This window comes from Hemicordylus capensis, chromosome 14 (genome assembly GCF_027244095.1).
Source record: "Hemicordylus capensis ecotype Gifberg chromosome 14, rHemCap1.1.pri, whole genome shotgun sequence".
NCBI lineage: Eukaryota > Metazoa > Chordata > Lepidosauria > Squamata > Cordylidae > Hemicordylus > Hemicordylus capensis.
The window spans coordinates 10578903-10595634 of record NC_069670.1 but is presented as its reverse complement, the minus strand read 5'-3'; the positions used below and the strand labels follow the sequence as shown (position 1 = coordinate 10595634).

The 16732-nt window shown below is 66.0% G+C and overlaps 2 protein-coding genes across 5 annotated transcripts; one reads left to right on the top strand and one right to left on the bottom strand.

Moving 5' to 3' along the window:
- Positions 1-41: 41 nt before the first annotated feature.
- Positions 42-2434, bottom strand: GPHA2 (glycoprotein hormone subunit alpha 2). Its single transcript, XM_053278303.1, has 3 exons — positions 1706-2434; positions 580-764; positions 42-323 (listed from the first exon to the last, which is right to left on the bottom strand). Exons 1-3 carry the CDS (start codon positions 1803-1805, stop codon positions 222-224), a joined length of 387 nt encoding a protein of 128 aa, XP_053134278.1. The 5' UTR covers positions 1806-2434; the 3' UTR covers positions 42-221.
- On the top strand, positions 528-14948 carry LOC128337371 (RNA-binding protein 4-like). 4 transcript variants are annotated; one of them, XR_008312245.1, is made up of 4 exons: positions 10393-11294; positions 12022-13460; positions 14361-14619; positions 14819-14948. XR_008312245.1 is itself a non-coding variant. In XM_053278302.1 (2 exons), exon 2 carries the CDS (start codon positions 12052-12054, stop codon positions 13024-13026), a length of 975 nt encoding a protein of 324 aa, XP_053134277.1. In that variant the 5' UTR covers positions 528-711; positions 12022-12051; the 3' UTR covers positions 13027-13943. The 4 variants fall into 4 exon arrangements, 3 of the variants coding, with proteins under 3 accessions (XP_053134277.1, XP_053134275.1, XP_053134276.1); XM_053278302.1 differs by lacking the exons at positions 10393-11294; positions 14361-14619; positions 14819-14948 and adding an exon at positions 528-711 and having other exon boundaries at positions 12022-13943; XM_053278300.1 differs by lacking the exons at positions 14361-14619; positions 14819-14948 and having other exon boundaries at positions 12022-13943.
- The last annotated feature ends 1784 nt before the right edge of the window (positions 14949-16732 follow it).

Here is a 16732-nt window from a genome sequence, read left to right as displayed (position 1 = left end):
GCGCCTGGGGCTGGCCGGAGCTGGGGGGAGGAGAGGCCTGGCTTTGGGGGGAAGGGTCTCTGTGTGGGCAGGGGGGAGGGCTGAGCCCTCTGCAGGGCCCCTCCCGCCCCGAAGGGGGGGTCCCTGGTTGATCTCCCCTGGTTGTCTCCAAGGGGGGGTGTCTGCGGGCCCTTCAGGCCCCACATTCAGCAGCCACCCCGAGGCCCCCGGCCTGGCCTCCCCTAGTAGCGGGAGAGGCGGCAAGCGTCACATTGGCAGTTCTGGGCCGTGAACACCTCCAAGGTCTTGCGCCGGGTGGCCCCGCACTGCAGCCGCACTTTGATCTGTGGAGAAAGGGAGAGCCCAAGATGGAGCGTGGCCCTCAGCCGCCGCCCCCCGCCCTTCCCGGCCCCAGCTTGCAAGAGAGCGGCCCGCCAGGAGGGGGCGCAGCCTTGCCTCTCAGCAGAACATCTTGGCCCAGGTGGGCGCTCGACGGCACCGCCCCCCTTGTGCGGATTCAGCCCCTGTGCTTGGTGGGGGGGCAAACCTAGAAGTGCGGTGGGGGCTGAGAGGGCCCCCCCCAGCCAACCAGCCTCTCACCTTCTGCATCTTGGTGATGGTGCAGCACTGCGAGACGGAGGTGAGGTTGTGCCGGAAGTGGCTGGCCCGGAGGACGGCGTACTTGGAGGGGAAGGCGCTCGACTCGCAGTAGCCCACGCACGCCTGGAGCATGTGAGTGCCGCGGCAGCTGCCCCGCTGGTCGCTCTTGATGGTCACGTTGAAAGCTGGGGGGGGGAGCGGGGAGGGGGGGTGAGGGGCCGGCGCTGGGCCCGGTCCTGGGAGAGGGGGTGGCTCCCCAGGCCTGCCTTGTTCACGGTGCTTCCTAGGGGAGGCCAAGGCCAGGGAGGGGCTGGGTGGACTGGCAGCGGCTCCCCAGGGGTCTCGCCCAGCCCTGCCTGCAGATGCTGCCAGGGAGTGGGCTGGGGACCCTCTGCATGCCGGACAAGGCCTGCCGGCTCAGGACAGCCAGTGACCCCTGCGGGCGATCGGAGAGACAAGCCTGGCTCTCCCTTCCAGACCCTCTAGGCTAGTTTTGCAGCAGCGTTTCTGCCCTTCTTCTTGCCTTCGCTTCCCACCCTGCCAGGCTGAGGGTCATAGGCACAGAGGAAGCTGCCGTATACTGAGTCAGAGCCTTGGTCCATCTCGCTCAGGATTGTCTGCACAGACTGGCAGCAGCTTCTCCCAGGTTGCAGGCAGGAGTCTCTCTCAGCCCTCTCTTGGAGATGCTGCTGCCAGGGAGGGGACTTGCAACCTAGATGCTCTTCCCAGAGTGGCCCCATCCCCGACCTAAGGGGAATCTCTGACAGTGCTTCTCACTTCTAATCTCCCGTTCATATGCTAAGGGGACAAGTCATGCTGGCTGCCACCAGACCAGTTCTCCCATTTGGAGTTTGGGCACCGCATGCCCCTGGCCAAGATCTCCCATTCCGTGGGACGTCCCCCAAGGCAAACTTGCAGGAAGGGTCTCTTTTTAAGTGCGGGCATTTCCACGGCCTTGATCTGGTGTTGGGTAGCTTTAGTGGGGCAGGGACCTAAAGCCTGCTATTTGGCCCTGCTGTGGGTCTCTTGCCTGCAGTGTGGCGGCTGGGAAGTGGGTCGTAGGGCCCCCGGCTCCTCCCTCCCCGCCCGCAGCCCCCTCCCCTGCTGCCCCCCAACGAGGACTTACGCTGCAAGTGGCAACCGGGTCCGGTGGCAGCTTCCTGGCTCCAGCACCCTGCAGCCGCCAGCAGGAGAGAGAGGATGGCAGCATAGCCGAAGGGTGGCATCGCCCCTGGAAGAAGACCCCAGCCCAGGTGTGTGTCTGGAAGAGCCAGGCACCTCCGGAGGCAACATGGAGACCGGGGCGCATGAGGTTGGTCCCGTTGGAGCCTGCCAAGCTCACGGTTACCACCGCCCCGGCCCCTGGCAGCTCACGCCCTTGTCCAAAGCGAGCCTGAAGACTCAGCGCCACTTTGGAGAGGAGTTCTCGAGGACTAGAGTCCGCTTGGCCGGGCGTGCACGAAATGTGCTTGCGGGCAGGTGCCTCTGCCTGGGTGCAGAAGAAGCACAAGCGGGGCGGGGGGGGTCAGCAGGGGCCACGCTTGTGAGCGGGACCCTTTGAAGGCCCCGCCGGCCACTCAAGGAGCTCTGGGTTGCTCCTGCGTCGGCCTCCTGCGGGCTTTAGGGGATGGTGGCACCCAGAAGCCCTCCTACTTGGGAAGAACCTCCGTGGAAAAGTGGCCGAGACCCATCCGTGGGAGGCGTGTGAACGCCTCTCTCATGTGCGCCCTACTTCTGAAATGTCTCTTTCCTGCTTGGTCACAGTTGAGGTCCCCCCCCCCTTTCCTCCTATTTTTGCATTCTTAAAGAGGGAGGGAAATAAAGCAGCCCTCCCACGGAGACGGAAACTGTAGCATCTGGGAGTGACTTGGGGTTTCCATCCTCCCGGCCCTCCTTTCTCGGAGTGCTTTGTGCCTAAGAGCGCAGCTTGAGGAAGAGTTCTGCAGGACTCAAAGGCTTGCTCACAACTTTCTCTCGTCTGGGTTGGTCCAAATAAAGCTGGTGTCGGGCTGCAGCTATTTGAGTTCCCTCCAATGCCTCAACAGAGGGACGTGCATTTAAAAGAAATAATGATGTTTGGGGGGACTGTTGAATTTAGCCATCCTAGAAACAGCAGAGAGTGGGAGGCAGGGCTTACACCGTGGCGGGTTACATGCCCACCTACTTCCGTTGCTTCTGAATGTCGCTGGCCCCCGCTTCCCCCCCCAAATAAGCCCCCCCCCTTCTCTCTGCTTCTGCTCTTGGTCTGTCTAGCTCTGGGTTGTCTGCTCTTGAGTGGCAGCATCTCTTCAGCCTTGGGGTGGGGGCTCTTCCCCTTGCCCTGCCTGCAGAGAGCAGGGGCTGATCCCAGGAGCGATGCTTCCCCACTGGGCCCCCCGCAGTCTGGCTTACCTGGCGGCATCTGCCTGTGTGTGCACTCGCCTGCCCAGCTCCCCCAGCTCTCCCGAGAATCCCGCAGTCAGCTGCTCCCTGCTGGTCTCTCCTCTGCTCCCGGGTGTGTCTGGGGTATTTCTAGCCCAGGTGGCTGCCTCTCCCCAGCTGGGCCCGGCCCTCTGCAGCCCCCCCTTCCCCGTCTAGTCCCCACCCGCGTCCTGTCTTGGCTGGGGGGTGGGGGGAGAGCTCGGTTCCCTGCCTGCCTGCCTGCCTTTTTCCCCCAAAGCAGAAGCCCTGTCCTGGCCAAGAACCAACCCCACAGCTCAGAAGCTGCCCATCCTGGACTTTGGCCAGTGGCTCCTGGGGTGGGGTGGGGGCTGAACCCCCCATGCCTGTGCTTGCGGAATGTTGGGCCTGCCCCACCTTGCTTTCTCTAGGGCGTGTGCACACACAGGCAGGCTCCACTTCTGTTTCAGAAATCTCACTCGTGGCACCCAGAACGGTGCTTCCCCCCCCCCCGTGCCCCGTCCTCATTCTCTTCATGGTCCCCCCGCCCCGGCATACAGGAAGGGAAGGGGCCAGCCCTCTCGGCCTGTCAGGTTTTGCAGCCCCAAATCCTGCTCGAACCTCCTCTGTTTGCTCCAGGCAGGCTGGTGCTTGCCTGAAGACGATAACCCTGTGAGGTAGGCTGAGGGATGGCCCTGGGTCACCCAGTCCAAGGGGGACTTGCTGGACCGCTCCCTCCAGCCTCAGCCCCGAGGGCCTTGGGGTTCTCGGGGACCCCAAGCGGCAGCACCCCTCCTCTGGACCCACACGGCCCAGCCCTGGCTTGTGTTCCTGGCAGGGTCTGCTTCAGGACCCCTAACGGCCACACACCGAGGCAGGGCAGGGGCTGCCGCCTGGGCCCACAGTGTGCTGGACTCCGAGTGTTTGGACAGCTGCCCCCTTCTTGTGCCAGGCCTGCTGGCATCCTCTTCCTGGCTCCCATTGTGCATTGAGGAGGTAATTGCATTGCTTCTGCAAGAGAGGAATGTTCTTCCAAGCGATACTTGATTCCCTCCAGCAAGGGGGCCGTCGTGGGACGCGGGGCCTGTTCCCGGAGCCTCCTGGCACACGGGAGCCGAGCCTCAGCAGCCCGCCATCTGGGTCCCTCGGGAGGGGGGCGCCTGCCCGGCTGGCTTTGTGTCGGGCCCCAGAGCAGGGACGGAGCCCAGGAGTGGATCGGGACGTGGATGCTGCCAGCAGCGTAGGGGGCCAGTGGCCATGCCTGTGTTGGGCCGCCAGGGCCCACTGGAGGGCCCCCCCACCGGCCGCCAATGGCCACTTCAGCCCCTCTGCCCCCTGGTGGTGGCATCTCCAGCTGAGCCTGGGAGACCCCCGGCCTGGAACCTGAGAGCGCCCTTTGGTGGGCCCAGTCCTGAGCGGGCTGGCTAGGGAAGGGCGCTCCCCACACGTCTCCCTTGGGCCTGCCACGTCAGAGTCAGCGCCCAGGGAGCAGCTGCCTGAGAGCAAACGCAGGAAGAAAAGCTCCCCCCCTGCCCCCCCCGCTTGAGCTTTGCAGGCAGAAGGTCCCAGGTTCAAGCCTGGGCTGGCTCCTCTGGAGAAAAGCACGCGGGGAGGAGAGCTGGGGGAAGGCGCCCACCTGAGAGGCCTCCCGGCATCACCCCAAGAGGGATGAATTCATTGGGGCAAAGGAAAGCGCCCCCCCCCGTTACGCCCTCATGAGAGAGAGAAACTCCAGCTCCCCCCAAGACAATGAGCCTTTGTCCCGTCCCGTCCCGTCCCCCCCCCCAGGGAAGTGACTGGAACACTTAATCCCCAGAGCCTCCTCACACCTTCCCAGGTGCGCTGAGCTTGCCTGGCTCTGGCCTGGGGCGGAGTAGATTTCCATGGCTGTCCTGATCCCGCTGTCTGGGCAGAGGCAAGCCCAGCCCCCCCGCCCAACTGTGGGCTTGCTTTTTTGTTCCCCAACTGGCCCCCCGCGGCCCTTTGGGCTGGGAGGAACTCCAGGACGCCCGAGACCCCCTCTGGCTTCCAAACGGAGAGCAACCCTCCCGAGGTGCAAGGCGCCGCCACCGTGAGTGACCCCGGGCCAGGCAGGAACCAGGCTGGATGCCAAGCAGATGGCCCCACCCGGTTCGATGGTCTCGGCTGCTTTTCCAGCGGGGTGGAGGAGGCCCGGCCTTTCTGCTCAAGCGGGGCAGGCACAGCAGGGGCCCCCGACAGCCAGCTTGGCTGCTGCTCCTGGGGCTTGCCCTCTGGGTCCCCGAGCAGCTGGCTGGCTCTCCGCCCACGGGTGGCACCCCGGACTGGGCCCAGCGCCTTTCTGCTTGCCCAGGTTTTCGGTGGGGGCCTCTTGGAGGACTGCTGGGTGAGAGGTGGGGGGGAAGGCCAGGAGCCAGCCCCAAGGGGCCCTGACTCTGGGGGAGGGAGAGGAGGGCAGCAGCTCCAGGGAGGGCTGGGAGAGGCCGCTGGGCTAGAAGAGCTGCTGCCAGCCAGCGCAGAGGGACCCAGCAGCCGCTGACTGGGTGGGAATGGTCTCCCCGCTGGGACCGGCTGCTTCAAGTGGGTTCCCAGGGAGGCTGTTCCTGGGGCTGCCAGAGGCGGCTTTTAAATCGGGCAAGCGGGGAAATCCCCCCCACGGTCCAGGCCGGCATCAGCAGGTTCTCTCCCCACCCCAGCCTGTATCTGCTGCCTGCCCCAAGGGAAGGGGGTGGCGCAGTACCCAGCTAGGGGCTGCCCATGGCTGGCTGGGCCCAATCCTCCCCGCAGGGGTCAAAGCAGGCCTCCCCCGTGGAGCCTCGGGCTGCGGTGTGCTGGCGCTGGAAGCCCCTTTCCAGGGAGCAAGGGGAGCCGGAGGCCAGGAGGGAGACAGGTGGACTCCCCCCCCCCCACAAGAGTCACAGTGCTCCTGAGCGGTGCCTGGAATCGCCTTGGCACCGCCCAGGCCGCCCTGTTGCAGCTTGTTCCTGCACTTGCCCGCCTGGGTGCAGAGGGGAAATGAGCTCATCTGGAAAGGAGATGAGGGGGGGCTGCAGAGGCATAATGGGGGCCTTGTTCAAAGCTGGGGCAGGCCTCTGGGAGGGGCTCCCTCCCTCCCAGGAGCCATCGAGATGGGGCTGGAGAGCACCCAGGCAGGCAGGCAGGCAGGCAGGCAGGCAGCTGGGGACACCTCCCCCCCCCCATAGTTGCTCCAGTCCCCCAGCAAGGCCGAACAGCACCTGCCGATCAGGCTTCAGCAGAACAAAAGCTCCTCCAGGTTTTTGGTAGTTGGGGGCCTCCTCCTGGTCTCGAGGTAGCCAGCAGGAATTGCCCCCTTGGCTAAGCAGGCTCCCCTTGGCATGGGAGGAGGGGGCCGTGGCTCCGTGGCAGGGCCCGGCCCCAGGCTCAGCCCCCGGCAGCATCTCCAGGCAGGCCTGGGAAGGGCCCCTGAGCCTGAAGCCCTGGAGAGCTGGTGCTGCTGCCGGCCAGTGCAGACAGTCCTGCGCCAGACAGACCCAGGGCCTGCCGTGGCAGCTCCCCAGGCCCGCTCCCCCTCCCAGCTGCCTTGGCCCAGAGTCCACCCTCCTCCTCCCCCCCGCCCATGAACAGAGGCCGCTGGGCAGCCCCTCTGAGGGCACGAGTGGCCAAACTGAGCCCCCCCCCCAGCTGCAGTTGGACGCCCACCCCCGTCAAGCAAGTGCAGCTGGGGATGATGGGACTTGTAGTGCACACGCAGCTTCTGCGCCAAGGGAGCCAGCCGCTGCTCTAGGATCCAGGCCCGGGGAGGCTGCCAGAGGCGCATGGCCCCCCTCCGCTGCGCATGCCAGCAACTCTCAGGGAGGACTCTCTCTCGGAACGCTTTATTCCTTCTCCTTCTCTGGCCGTGACCACCTCGCAGGGCCCTGCTTTGTGGAGTGCTGCCTAGGGGTCCTCCTGGATGGTGTAGATGACCAGGTTGGGCGGGTGGCCGCCCTGCGCTGCCGCTGCCTCTGGTGGCTGCCTGCCGGGGTCTGGGCTGAGCCAGCTGGCGGCCAGGGACCCCTTCTGCTTGCGGAGCTTGTACAGGAGGACCACCAAGTCCCGCTCCAGCTGGCTCAGCGACTTCACGGTGGACTTGAAGGTGCACCTGCAGTGGGGGGCCGGGCGGGCCGGGCCCAGGCTGCAGTCTGTCCCCTGCGTGGAAGAAGAGGGCAGGCCTGAGCCCCGGGCAAAGGGGGCCGGGAGGAGCCGGTCTGGAGGCAGCCTGGGAGACGCCCTTGGGGACGGGGCCCATAGCCCTGCCTGCCTGCCTGCCTGCAGAAGGCCCCCAGTTCACTCCCTGGCAGCATCTCCAGGCAGGGCTGGGAGCTGCTGCTGCTGCTGGTCAGGGTAGAGCAATCCTGAGCTCGATGGGCCAAGGGTCAGACTCGGCAGACAGCCGCTTCCTCCCGCCGCCCTACCTCTTGATCTGCTGCCACGGTGGGGATCCAAAGGTTAGCCTGAGCCCCAGGGGACTCCTCCTGCCCACGCGCGTCTGGGTGGAGTGCTTCTCGGGGGGGGGGGGTCTTGCCCCCAACCGCGCTGCCCTTGCCCAGTGGGCACTCACCGTTGCCTCCTCCTGGGCCGCGCAGGGCTCCGTCCTGAAGTCGTCCAGGAGCCAGACCAGGCCGGAGAAGCCCGCCAGGCTCACCAGCCACAGCAGCATCCGCTGCCCCCAGCAGCCCCCCTGCTCGGAGGGGTCCCCGGCCTCCGGAGGGGCCCAGCGCGGCTCCCAGCGGCACACCAGGCAGCAGAAGAGAAGCAAGAGCATCCAGCCGGCCCGGGCCATGGCCGCTTGCTGCTGCTGCTGCTGCTGCTCTCCCCTGGTGGGGAGGGGGCTGCCCTGTCTGCTGCTGACCTCACAAACCTCTGGGCAGGTGGGCTGTGGGGGGGGGGCTGGCTCCGGGGAGAGCATCAGCCTGGAGGCAGGAAAAGTGGGCCTGGGGGCTTCCTGTGCCTGCAGCTCCAGCCGCCTCCTGCTGCAGGGCTCCCTCGGCCTGCTCGTGGCCAGTGGCCCCTTCCCGCGCTGCCCTTAACCCGGGACCTGAATGGGGACCTCAGAAGCTGCCTCCTGCGGAGTCAGACCCTCAGTCCATCCAGCGTAGGCCTGTCTGCTCTGACCGGCAGCCGCTCTCTGACGTTTCAGGCTGAGGGGGTCTTTTGCAGCCCTATCCGGAGATGCTGCTGCCAGGGAGAGAGCTGGGGCGGGACGGGGGGGCAGCTGCTCTGCCACAGGGCTACGCCCCCCCCCACCGCCAAACACAGGAATGTGGGGAGCTGCCTGCTGCCAAGCCAGACTCTCCTCCAGGCAGGGGGGCGCTCTTGCTCTCTCTCGTCACCTGGCCCCTTCTGCGTGCCAAGCAGGGGCTCTGCCCTGAGCGGTGCCCCCTCCCCAGGGGAGCCAAGGAAGGTGCCTCCTGCTGAGCCGGCCCCTTGCCCTGCTGGGCTCAGCATGGTCTACTCAGACTGGCAGCAGCCCTGCAGGGCTGCCAGGGTCTTCCTGAGTCCTCTTGGGCCACCTGGGGGGGGGGGCTCTTCTGCCACTGAGCTCCGGCCCTTTCCCTAGGGACGAGGAATGGGGCAAGGGCTCAGTTCAGAGCCCAGCAGGTGGGTCCCTCCCCCCTTGCCAGAGCTGGGCCCCTCTGGGCCCCCTTCCCGGCGGCTGGCCTTCTCTCCTCCAGGCTGCAAAATCAACTGGTGGGCTGCTTTGCCACAAGACGGGGTGAGAGCGGCCCACAACCTGGAGGGCTTTGCGAGGGGTTTGCATCACTTCGTGCTCTATCCACGGCTACTAGTCGGAGGGTGACAGGCCCCCTCCAGCCTCAGAGGCTGGATGCCTCTGAGTGCCAGGGCCAGGGGTGTCACGAGAGGGCATGCCCCCCCCCGCCCGCCTGCCGGCTTCAGCAGCATCGGGTGGCCCCTGTGTGAGACAGGAGGCTGGACGAGAGGGGCCTCCGTGGTGGGCCTGGCCCAGCAGCAGGGCTGCTCCCCCGTTCTTAGGACTGCTCTGCCCGCCTCTCTCCGGCCACAGTCGTCTCTTTATTTCTCCCGGGAGCCCTCCAGGGCCTGCTCCTCTACAATGTTGTACACGGCCAGGTTCAAGGCACGGGCGCCCTCCCGGGCCTCCTGGCATCCGGGCGCGGCGCAGCCAGGGGGGTGCTGCAGGGCCAGCCGGGCCTTGTGACTGCGCACAAGGGTGACCAGCTTCACCAGCTCTCGCTCCATCTGGGTGAAGGCTTGCAGGAGGCGGCTGGCCAGCTCCTCGGGGGGCCCTCTCTCCTGCTGCGCCGCCTCCTCCTCCTGAGGAGGGAAGAAGGACAGCGCTGGGTCAGGGGCTTCCCTGGGGAAGGGGGCCACCCCCCAAACTCTCTGGCCGCCTAGCCCGCCCTCAGGACGGCCCAGGCCTTTGCTGGAGCTCCCCGCCTCCTGCTCCCTGGCCCGCCCTGGGAGCTGTCTGAGGTGCTGATCTCCTGCCTGGGCTCCTCCTGGAGCTGCTGCTGCTGCCTGAAACTCGCCTGGCCCTCTGAGGGGGCCCTGCTTGCCTCTGCCCTGCTCCAGCTCCCCACCACCACTTCACCCCCCCCGCCTCTTTGCCAGCCCCGGCACCTCCAGCGGCTAGCCGTCTCCTTCAGCAGTTTGAGCCAGGCTGCCTGGCCAGTGCCAGGCCTCCTCACGAGGGCAAGGCCCAGGAGGAGAGCCTGGCCTGGCCTGCCCCCACTCCCCCCAAAGGCTGCTGCGTCTGCTGCCCTTCACTTCCCAGCAAGAGCTGCAGGTGCAGAGTCAGCCGTGGGGTCCACGGATGGCAGAGCCTCTGTCTCTTGGGGCGAGCATGCCTTCCTCCCGCCCCCCCCCCCGCCCGCTGCCCCCCCCGGCCCTGCACCTTGGCCTCCGCTGCCTCTTCCAGCCCAGGGGCCCTGAAGAGCCACTTGGCCCCCAGGGCCAGCCCCACCACCACCGCCGAGCTGCACAGCACCGTCCCCCAGCTCAGCAGGTGAGCCGCCTCCTCCGGACCGGGCTCTGCCAGTTGGCGTGCCGCCGAGGCGCCCTGCCAGAGCCGGGAAGCCGCCAGCAGGAGCTCCATAGCGGACACCAGAGAGGGGGCAAGGCCTCTGGGCCCTGTTGGCCTGGCTGGGGCGGGGGGGGGGGGGCGGCATGTCTGTGACATCACAGTTGGGCCAGCCCCATTGGCCAGTGGCTGCAGTGACACACCAGGGGGTTCCGTGAGGGGGGGCCGCACCTGCTCTCCTGGCTGCCCAGCCTGCAACCTCCCCACAGCCCCAAGGCAGTGCCCCTTGCGGCCTGGTTCCATCTTCCGCTTTCCAAAAACCCGAGGAGGCAGCGGCCTTCTGCGGCGTCTGGCCCCGCGGGGTCCGTCTGGCTCAGTACTCTCTACTGACTGGCAGCAGCTTCTCCCCGGAATCTCTCCCAGCCCTCCCTTGAGCATGCCAGCCAGGCTCTCCCGCTGAGCCAGGGCCCCGATCCCTCTGGGAGCCGGGTCTGTGGGTGGAAACAGTGACAGAGGCCGGGTGAATTGTACAGGTCTCTCTCTCTCCAGCTCAGGAGGAAGTGGCTGTGTTCATTTTCTATCCAGAGGGGGGAGCGTCCGTGGGGTGGGGTGTTGGGCCTGTGGCTGCCTCCCACCCCAAGAGGCTTGCGGCCGCGGTGGGGTTTTTTGCTCCCGTACGGGGCCAGCCTGGGGGCGGCCTTGCTTTGCACCCCAGCGGGGGTCCCGGGGCTGGAGAGCGGCTCCCCCCAGTGGGGGCCTCGCCTTCCTCCGGCTGCTGTGGGAGGGGGTCACCTAGTCACGGCCGCCCTTCCTCTTCGCAGCCCGGGCAGGATCTTGCCCCAGGGGCCAGGCAGGAGGAGACCCTGCCCGGCCAGTCTCGCTGCCAGGGAGGGAGTGGGCTAGGAGGCAGGCAGTGCGGCTCTTCCCAGAGCGGCCCTCCCCCTTCTAGCGCTCACACACGCAGGCGCCCCTTCCAGGGCCAACCGTGGCCGGGGAGGGGGGCATCCCTGCCTGCCTGCCTGCTGCTGCTGCTGCCTCAAGAAGTCCGACTCTCCTCCCTCCTCGCTTCGCGGAGCTGCACTCGCGCAGGCAGCGGCGGCCAACCCCCCGCCCCATGAGGGCACCGGCTTCTCCCCCTCGCGGCCAGACCCCGCCGGGCTGCTTTGGTGGGGGGCGGAGCGGGGGGGCACGGCCCCACCGCCCCTCCCCCTCGTCACATGACCCAGACGGGCAACATGGCGCAGGCCTAGGCGGCTTCAGCCTTGCAGGAGGCGGAGGAGGGTCCGCGGCGGCGGGCGGGAGCGCAAAGGAGGCGCAGCCGGAGCAGCCCGGGCCGGTGAGCAACAGCCGCAGCCGGGCGCGGGGCGCAGCGCGATCCAGCCCCCAGCAGGTGGGGCGCCCAGGAGCCTGGGGGGAAGAGGGGGCGCGGGAGACGCTCCACGGGGGCCCCATCGTGCCGCCAGCGAGGGAGGGCGGAGGAGGTCCGGTGCGCACCCGCCGGGGCGGAGGAGGGCCGCGCAGCTCTGCCGGGGCGCAGTCCGGAGGCGCCGCCGCCGCCGCCTCTCCTGCCTGGGCGCTGGTTGGCGAGCTGGGGCCCCTGCCCTGGAGGGCAGGCAGGGCACACAGAGGCTGCCTGCTGCAGCCGGGTCCTTGGGGCGCCCCTTGAGCCGCCGCGCGTGGAAGGGGCTGCCCCTGGGAGCGCGGCTCTAGCCTGGGGCCCAGCAGCCCCTGCGTGGCGGGCAGAAGGGGTCCAGTCCCGCCCCTGGCTGGCAGCATCTCCAGGCAGGGCTGAGAGAGAGACCCCTCCCCGCATCCCTGGACAGAGGCTGCTGCCGGTCAGGGCCGGCAGCGCTGAGCCAGATGGACCGAGGGCCTGGCTTAGTGCTCTGGACACTCATTCTGCATGCATTGCATTTCACCGGGGAGTGTCCTTCACCAGTCCTTGTGCCATTTGAAGATCAGCTTGTCCCAGGTGCTGTGATCGGGGCTGGGGAAGAGGGAACAGCCTGGCAGGAGAGGGGGAGTCTTCTGGGGGGCCTAATCTCTCTCTCCCCCCTCCCCAGTGATTCCCGGTGGGGGCCCCCAGCATCGCCATGGTGAAGATCTTTGTGGGGGGGCTGTCTCCGGTGGTCACCGCCGAGGAGCTGCGGAAGCTCTTTGAGCAGTACGGGCAGGTGAACGAGTGCGACATCCTGAAGAACTTTGCCTTTGTCCACATGGAGAAGGAGGACGAGGCCCACCAGGCCATCAGCGCCCTCCACAAGAGCGAGTTCTACGGGGCCCACCTGACGGTGGAGTATGCCACCTCCAAGATCCGCAACGCCACCAAGATCTACGTGGGCAACGTCTCCGCCAAGGCCACCACCTCCCAGGTTCGGCAGCTCTTTGAGCGGTTCGGCAAGGTGGTGGAGTGCGACATCGTCAAGAACTACGCTTTCGTCCACATGGCCAAGGAGCGGGAGGCCATGGATGCCATCCTCCACCTCAACGACACCCCGCTGGAGGACCAGAAGATCTTCGTCACCCTCTCCAAGAGCAACAGCTCCCTCCGGGCTGCCAAAGCCGCCGCTGCTGCTGCCGCTGCCGCCACTGTGCCCACCCCGGCCCCCAGCTACTACTTCTCCAGGGGGCGGGTCCCCCCTCCGGCCCCCACCTACAGCCCCTATTGCCCCAGGGCGTGGTACGACAGGGAATATTGCGGCCGCTACTCCTACGAGCTCTACGACCGGGCCCGAGCGGCCTACGACCGGGCCTTGCCGCCCCCACCCCCCCCGCCCCCGGCTGCCTACAGGGAACGGAGCCCCATGGGCAGGCGGACCGCCACGTCCACCGCTGTCGTGGCCCAGTACCCTGACCCGTACACGGCGGCAGCGGCAGCGGCCGCTGCGGCTGCCACTGCCGCTGCCAACCAGACGTACAGCCAAGCCTACAGCCAGCCTGGGTACGCGGCCGCCGCGGCTGCAGCCGCCACCTACTCCCAGTACAGCATAGGCACCGCCTACAACGTGGCGGAGTACTACGAGCGCTACGCCAGCGCCTATGCGGCCCAGTACGCCCAGACGTTCTGAGCCCGGTGGGTGCGCCAGCCAGTCGTAAGTGGGGCTCGGGTGGTGGCTTGCCGGGCGGGGCGACGGGCTCCATGAGTGCTGGAGGAGGAGCTGGCATGAGGGTCCCGGGGCAGGAGTGCTTCAGCCACCCAGTGCAGCTCCGCTTGGGCCTGCGGATGGAGAGCAGGGAGAGGTGCATGGATCCCGAGCTGCAGCGACTGTGTGTGTGTGTGTGTGTGTGTGTGTGTGTGTGTGTGTGTGTGCGCGCGCGCGCGCGCATGTGTGTGTGGCCGCCCAGTGTGTCCCTGTAATCTGTGCCCCTCTGTGGTGTAGGTTTCTTTGCAGGCTCCAGCGTGTGTGCTTGTGCGAGGCCGCGCCAGAGTGGTGGCTGCGAAGCCCCCTCGGGGAGCACCCTCGACGCGGCGCTGACCTTTTGCTCCAAACCTCCATCCCAGGTTGGTGATGCTGCATTTTGGTTCTGCCCTCCTCCTTCCCCCCTCTCCCCTCTTTCCTGTTTGGTTTGGTTTCCATCCGGTCGCCCCGTAAACCCGCCTTCGGAGAGCGGCCGCTGCCTCACCGACCCGTGATGAGCTGAAGATCCGTTGCTCGTCGACCCGCGCCCGGTTGGTGTGGGGCTCCTTTCCGGACTCTTTCCTCCGGCCCCACAGCCGCGGGGGTTTGCCGCCTCTCTGCCCCCTCTGCCGGCGCGTTCCTTGCTTGCTCCTCCTCCGTGCCGCACACGAAGCTCCGAGTCCTGCGGGCCGCCCGGAACGACGCCAGGAGCTCCGTAGCCGGGGAAGCTTCTTTTGCTTTGCTGTCTTCCTGGGGACACCTTTGGCTTTCCCCTCGTCCATCTGGTTCACGGACTCTGTGGGTGTTGCCGCAAGCTGTCTGCTTTTTATTTGGAAGATGTCAATGATTAAATGGCTTTTACAGAACCTCTCGCGTCTCGTCGTCAAATCAGCGTCGCTTCCCTGATGCCCCCCGCCCCCCCCCCCCGCTGCCTTCTGCCTCTGCCCCCACTTCTGCATGGGGAACTGGCCACTCTGGCTTGCCGTGGTCTCCGTCTCCTGCCGTCCGTTCCACCTCCCTGCCTGGGTTAACTTCCCCTTGCCTCTCCTGTCCCTCAGGGCCGCTCACCGCCTCTCCCCCCCCTCTCTCTCTCGTGCGCTCGCGGCTGTTCTGCTGTTGCTGCCACTAACCCCGTTTCTAGCTCCGCCAGGCAGGCAGGCTCCTTGGCAGCGCCGGCCTCCAGGGCGGTGGGCCAGTTCCGGGTGCTGCCCCTGCGGCTCGTTCACCGCGCGGCCTGTGTTTTAACCTTGTTTTTCCCCATTGACTCTTTTCTCTACGAACAGCCGTGTCTGGAAGGAGGAAGGGGAAGGGATCTCGGAGGCATTCGAGCAGGCAGAGCTGACCCGGAGCAAGACGGCGCCCCTCCTGCCCTGCCGCCGGCCAGCTGAGCAGAGCACGGAGCTTCCCCCGGCACCCCGCGCGGCCACCTGACTTCTCCCCCTCTCCTCTCACACCCTTAGAGTAGGCCTGGAAGGAGAAGTGGTGGGCTGGTCGGTGGCCAGCTGCTCCGGGCGGGGACCTTGCCTGGAAGGGATTGTCCCGGTAGGAGCTTTTCCTTTCCCTGCCACGGGGTGTGGGGTGGAGGCCACCGGGGGGGGGGGGGGGCGGGGCGGATCTGAGGTGGGGCTGGCACATCGGCTCGGGCACCTGGGCTGTGCCTTTGGGGCTTGATGCCCGAGAATGCCCACGGTTTGCTGCTTGTTTGTTCATGGTTACGTTTCTGTCCCACTCTTCCTCCAAGGAGCCCAGAGGCAGCGTACACAGTCTTGTTTATCCTTACAACAACCCTGTGAGGTAGGATAGGCTGAGAGAGAAGTGACTGGTCCAGGCAGGTCTGTCTCAGGTGAGGGGGGGGGAGGCTGAAATCTGACAGCAGGAGGGGGGCAGAGCTGCCAGGCAGGCAGAGGGGGAGGGCAGCCCCAAAGGGTGGGGTGGGGATCATCTCGCTGAGCTGCAGGTGAGTGGATGGGGTGGGGTGGGTTAGGGTGGCCTGAGGAACTGGGTGCACAGCCAGGACTGGCCTCTGGTGTGGAGAGTTGGCCAGGGTGGGGGGCGGGGGGGCTCGTGGTGATGAGAAGGAGCTTGATGTTTTGCAGTCTAGGCTTCATCCACAGGAAGCAGGCCGGGGAGAAGCACACCTCCTGGGTACAGCGCCCATGGGGGCACCTTCCAGCGCTGACTGCAGGGTCTGTGGTTTGCATGTGTGTGTGCACTCATGCGCACACGGGACCTGAGCTGGAGTAGATCTGTGAGCTGCCACTGGAGTGCAGAACCCATTAAACCATCCTTCAACTGGTGACTGGCTGGGTTGTTTTTGTCTCGTCTTCGCTGGCCGGGGAGAAGACCCCAAACCCCTTCTCTGCCCTCCGCCCCAACTCAGGCCTTTTAGCAGCATGGGGGTGGGGTGGGACCACTGGCTCCTCCTCTCCGCTACAGGCAGCAGCCGCCGCCGAGGGCTGCGCAGGGCCGAGGATGACCCTTCCAGGCCGCTCCCTCTCCAGCGGGAACTTCTGGGCTCCTTTCCACCCCCGCACACTGTTTTCCGAGAGAAGGAAGCTGCCTCCCACCGAGTCAGGCCCTTGGTCCGTCCCATTTAGTATTGTCTGCACGGACCGGCAGCAGCGCTCCTGGAGCCTCTCTCAGCCCCAGCTGGAGAGGCTGCCAGAGACGGAGACGAGGCCCTCCTGCCTGCCAAGCAGAGGCTCTGCCCCTGAGCTGCTGCAGCCCTTTCCCCTTCAGCAGAGGAGCTGCCTTCACCGAGTCAGACTCTTGGCCCAGGGGTTCAGGCTCTGAGGTCTCTCCAAGCCCCAGCTGGTGATTCTGCCAGAGGGTAAATCTGGGGCCTTCTGCTCTTCTTCCACCGAGTCACACCCCCAGGGGATATCTTAAAGGCACTCAGACGTAGTCACCCATCCAAATGCAAGCCAGGGCAGGCTCTGCTTAGCAAAGGGGACAGTTCATGATCACCACTACTAGCCCAGCCCTCCTCCCTGACCAGTAGATGTGCCTGCTAAAGTTATCAACTTATGTCTGCAAGGAAGCTGCCTTGGTGGACTCTCCGTCCTCCCCTGGAGCATGGGTTTGGGAATGCAGAATGTCCAGCTGGCCTCCCCCCCCCCCCAACGGTGGAGTAAGATGATCCCACAAAAGGCACAGACTGCAGGCTCAGCCATTTCCCTCCTGGACAAGTGGCAGGGTTGCCTGAGGAACATTCAGTGCCAGTTGAAAGGTGTGTGTGTGGGGGGGGGACCACATCTGCATGCAACTTCTGCATGCCCCATACTGGGACCCTGAGGAGCTCTAAAGGGAACATTTAAGTCCATTGACCTTTGCTACATCCTAAATATGTGTTTTGTTTGGGTGATCTTTGGCTAAAAAGACAAACAGGCTACCCCTAACTTCTGATATTGACAGTGGACTGCACTGCAGGGCTGTTGTAAAACACATTCTCTCAGACCAAGCCTTCACCCGCCCCCAGCCAACCTGCAACAAGGGGAGAATGGCCTGCATTTGCATTTTCAGCTGGGGGATTTTCTACACGCTTAAGACCTTTAAAACAAACTCCAAATCTTTCACACAAAGTAAGCTCTGTGTTTGAGCAGCAACTTTGAACTGCTTCTTGTTGCTGGGTGGACATGCTCTTGCCCAATCTAAA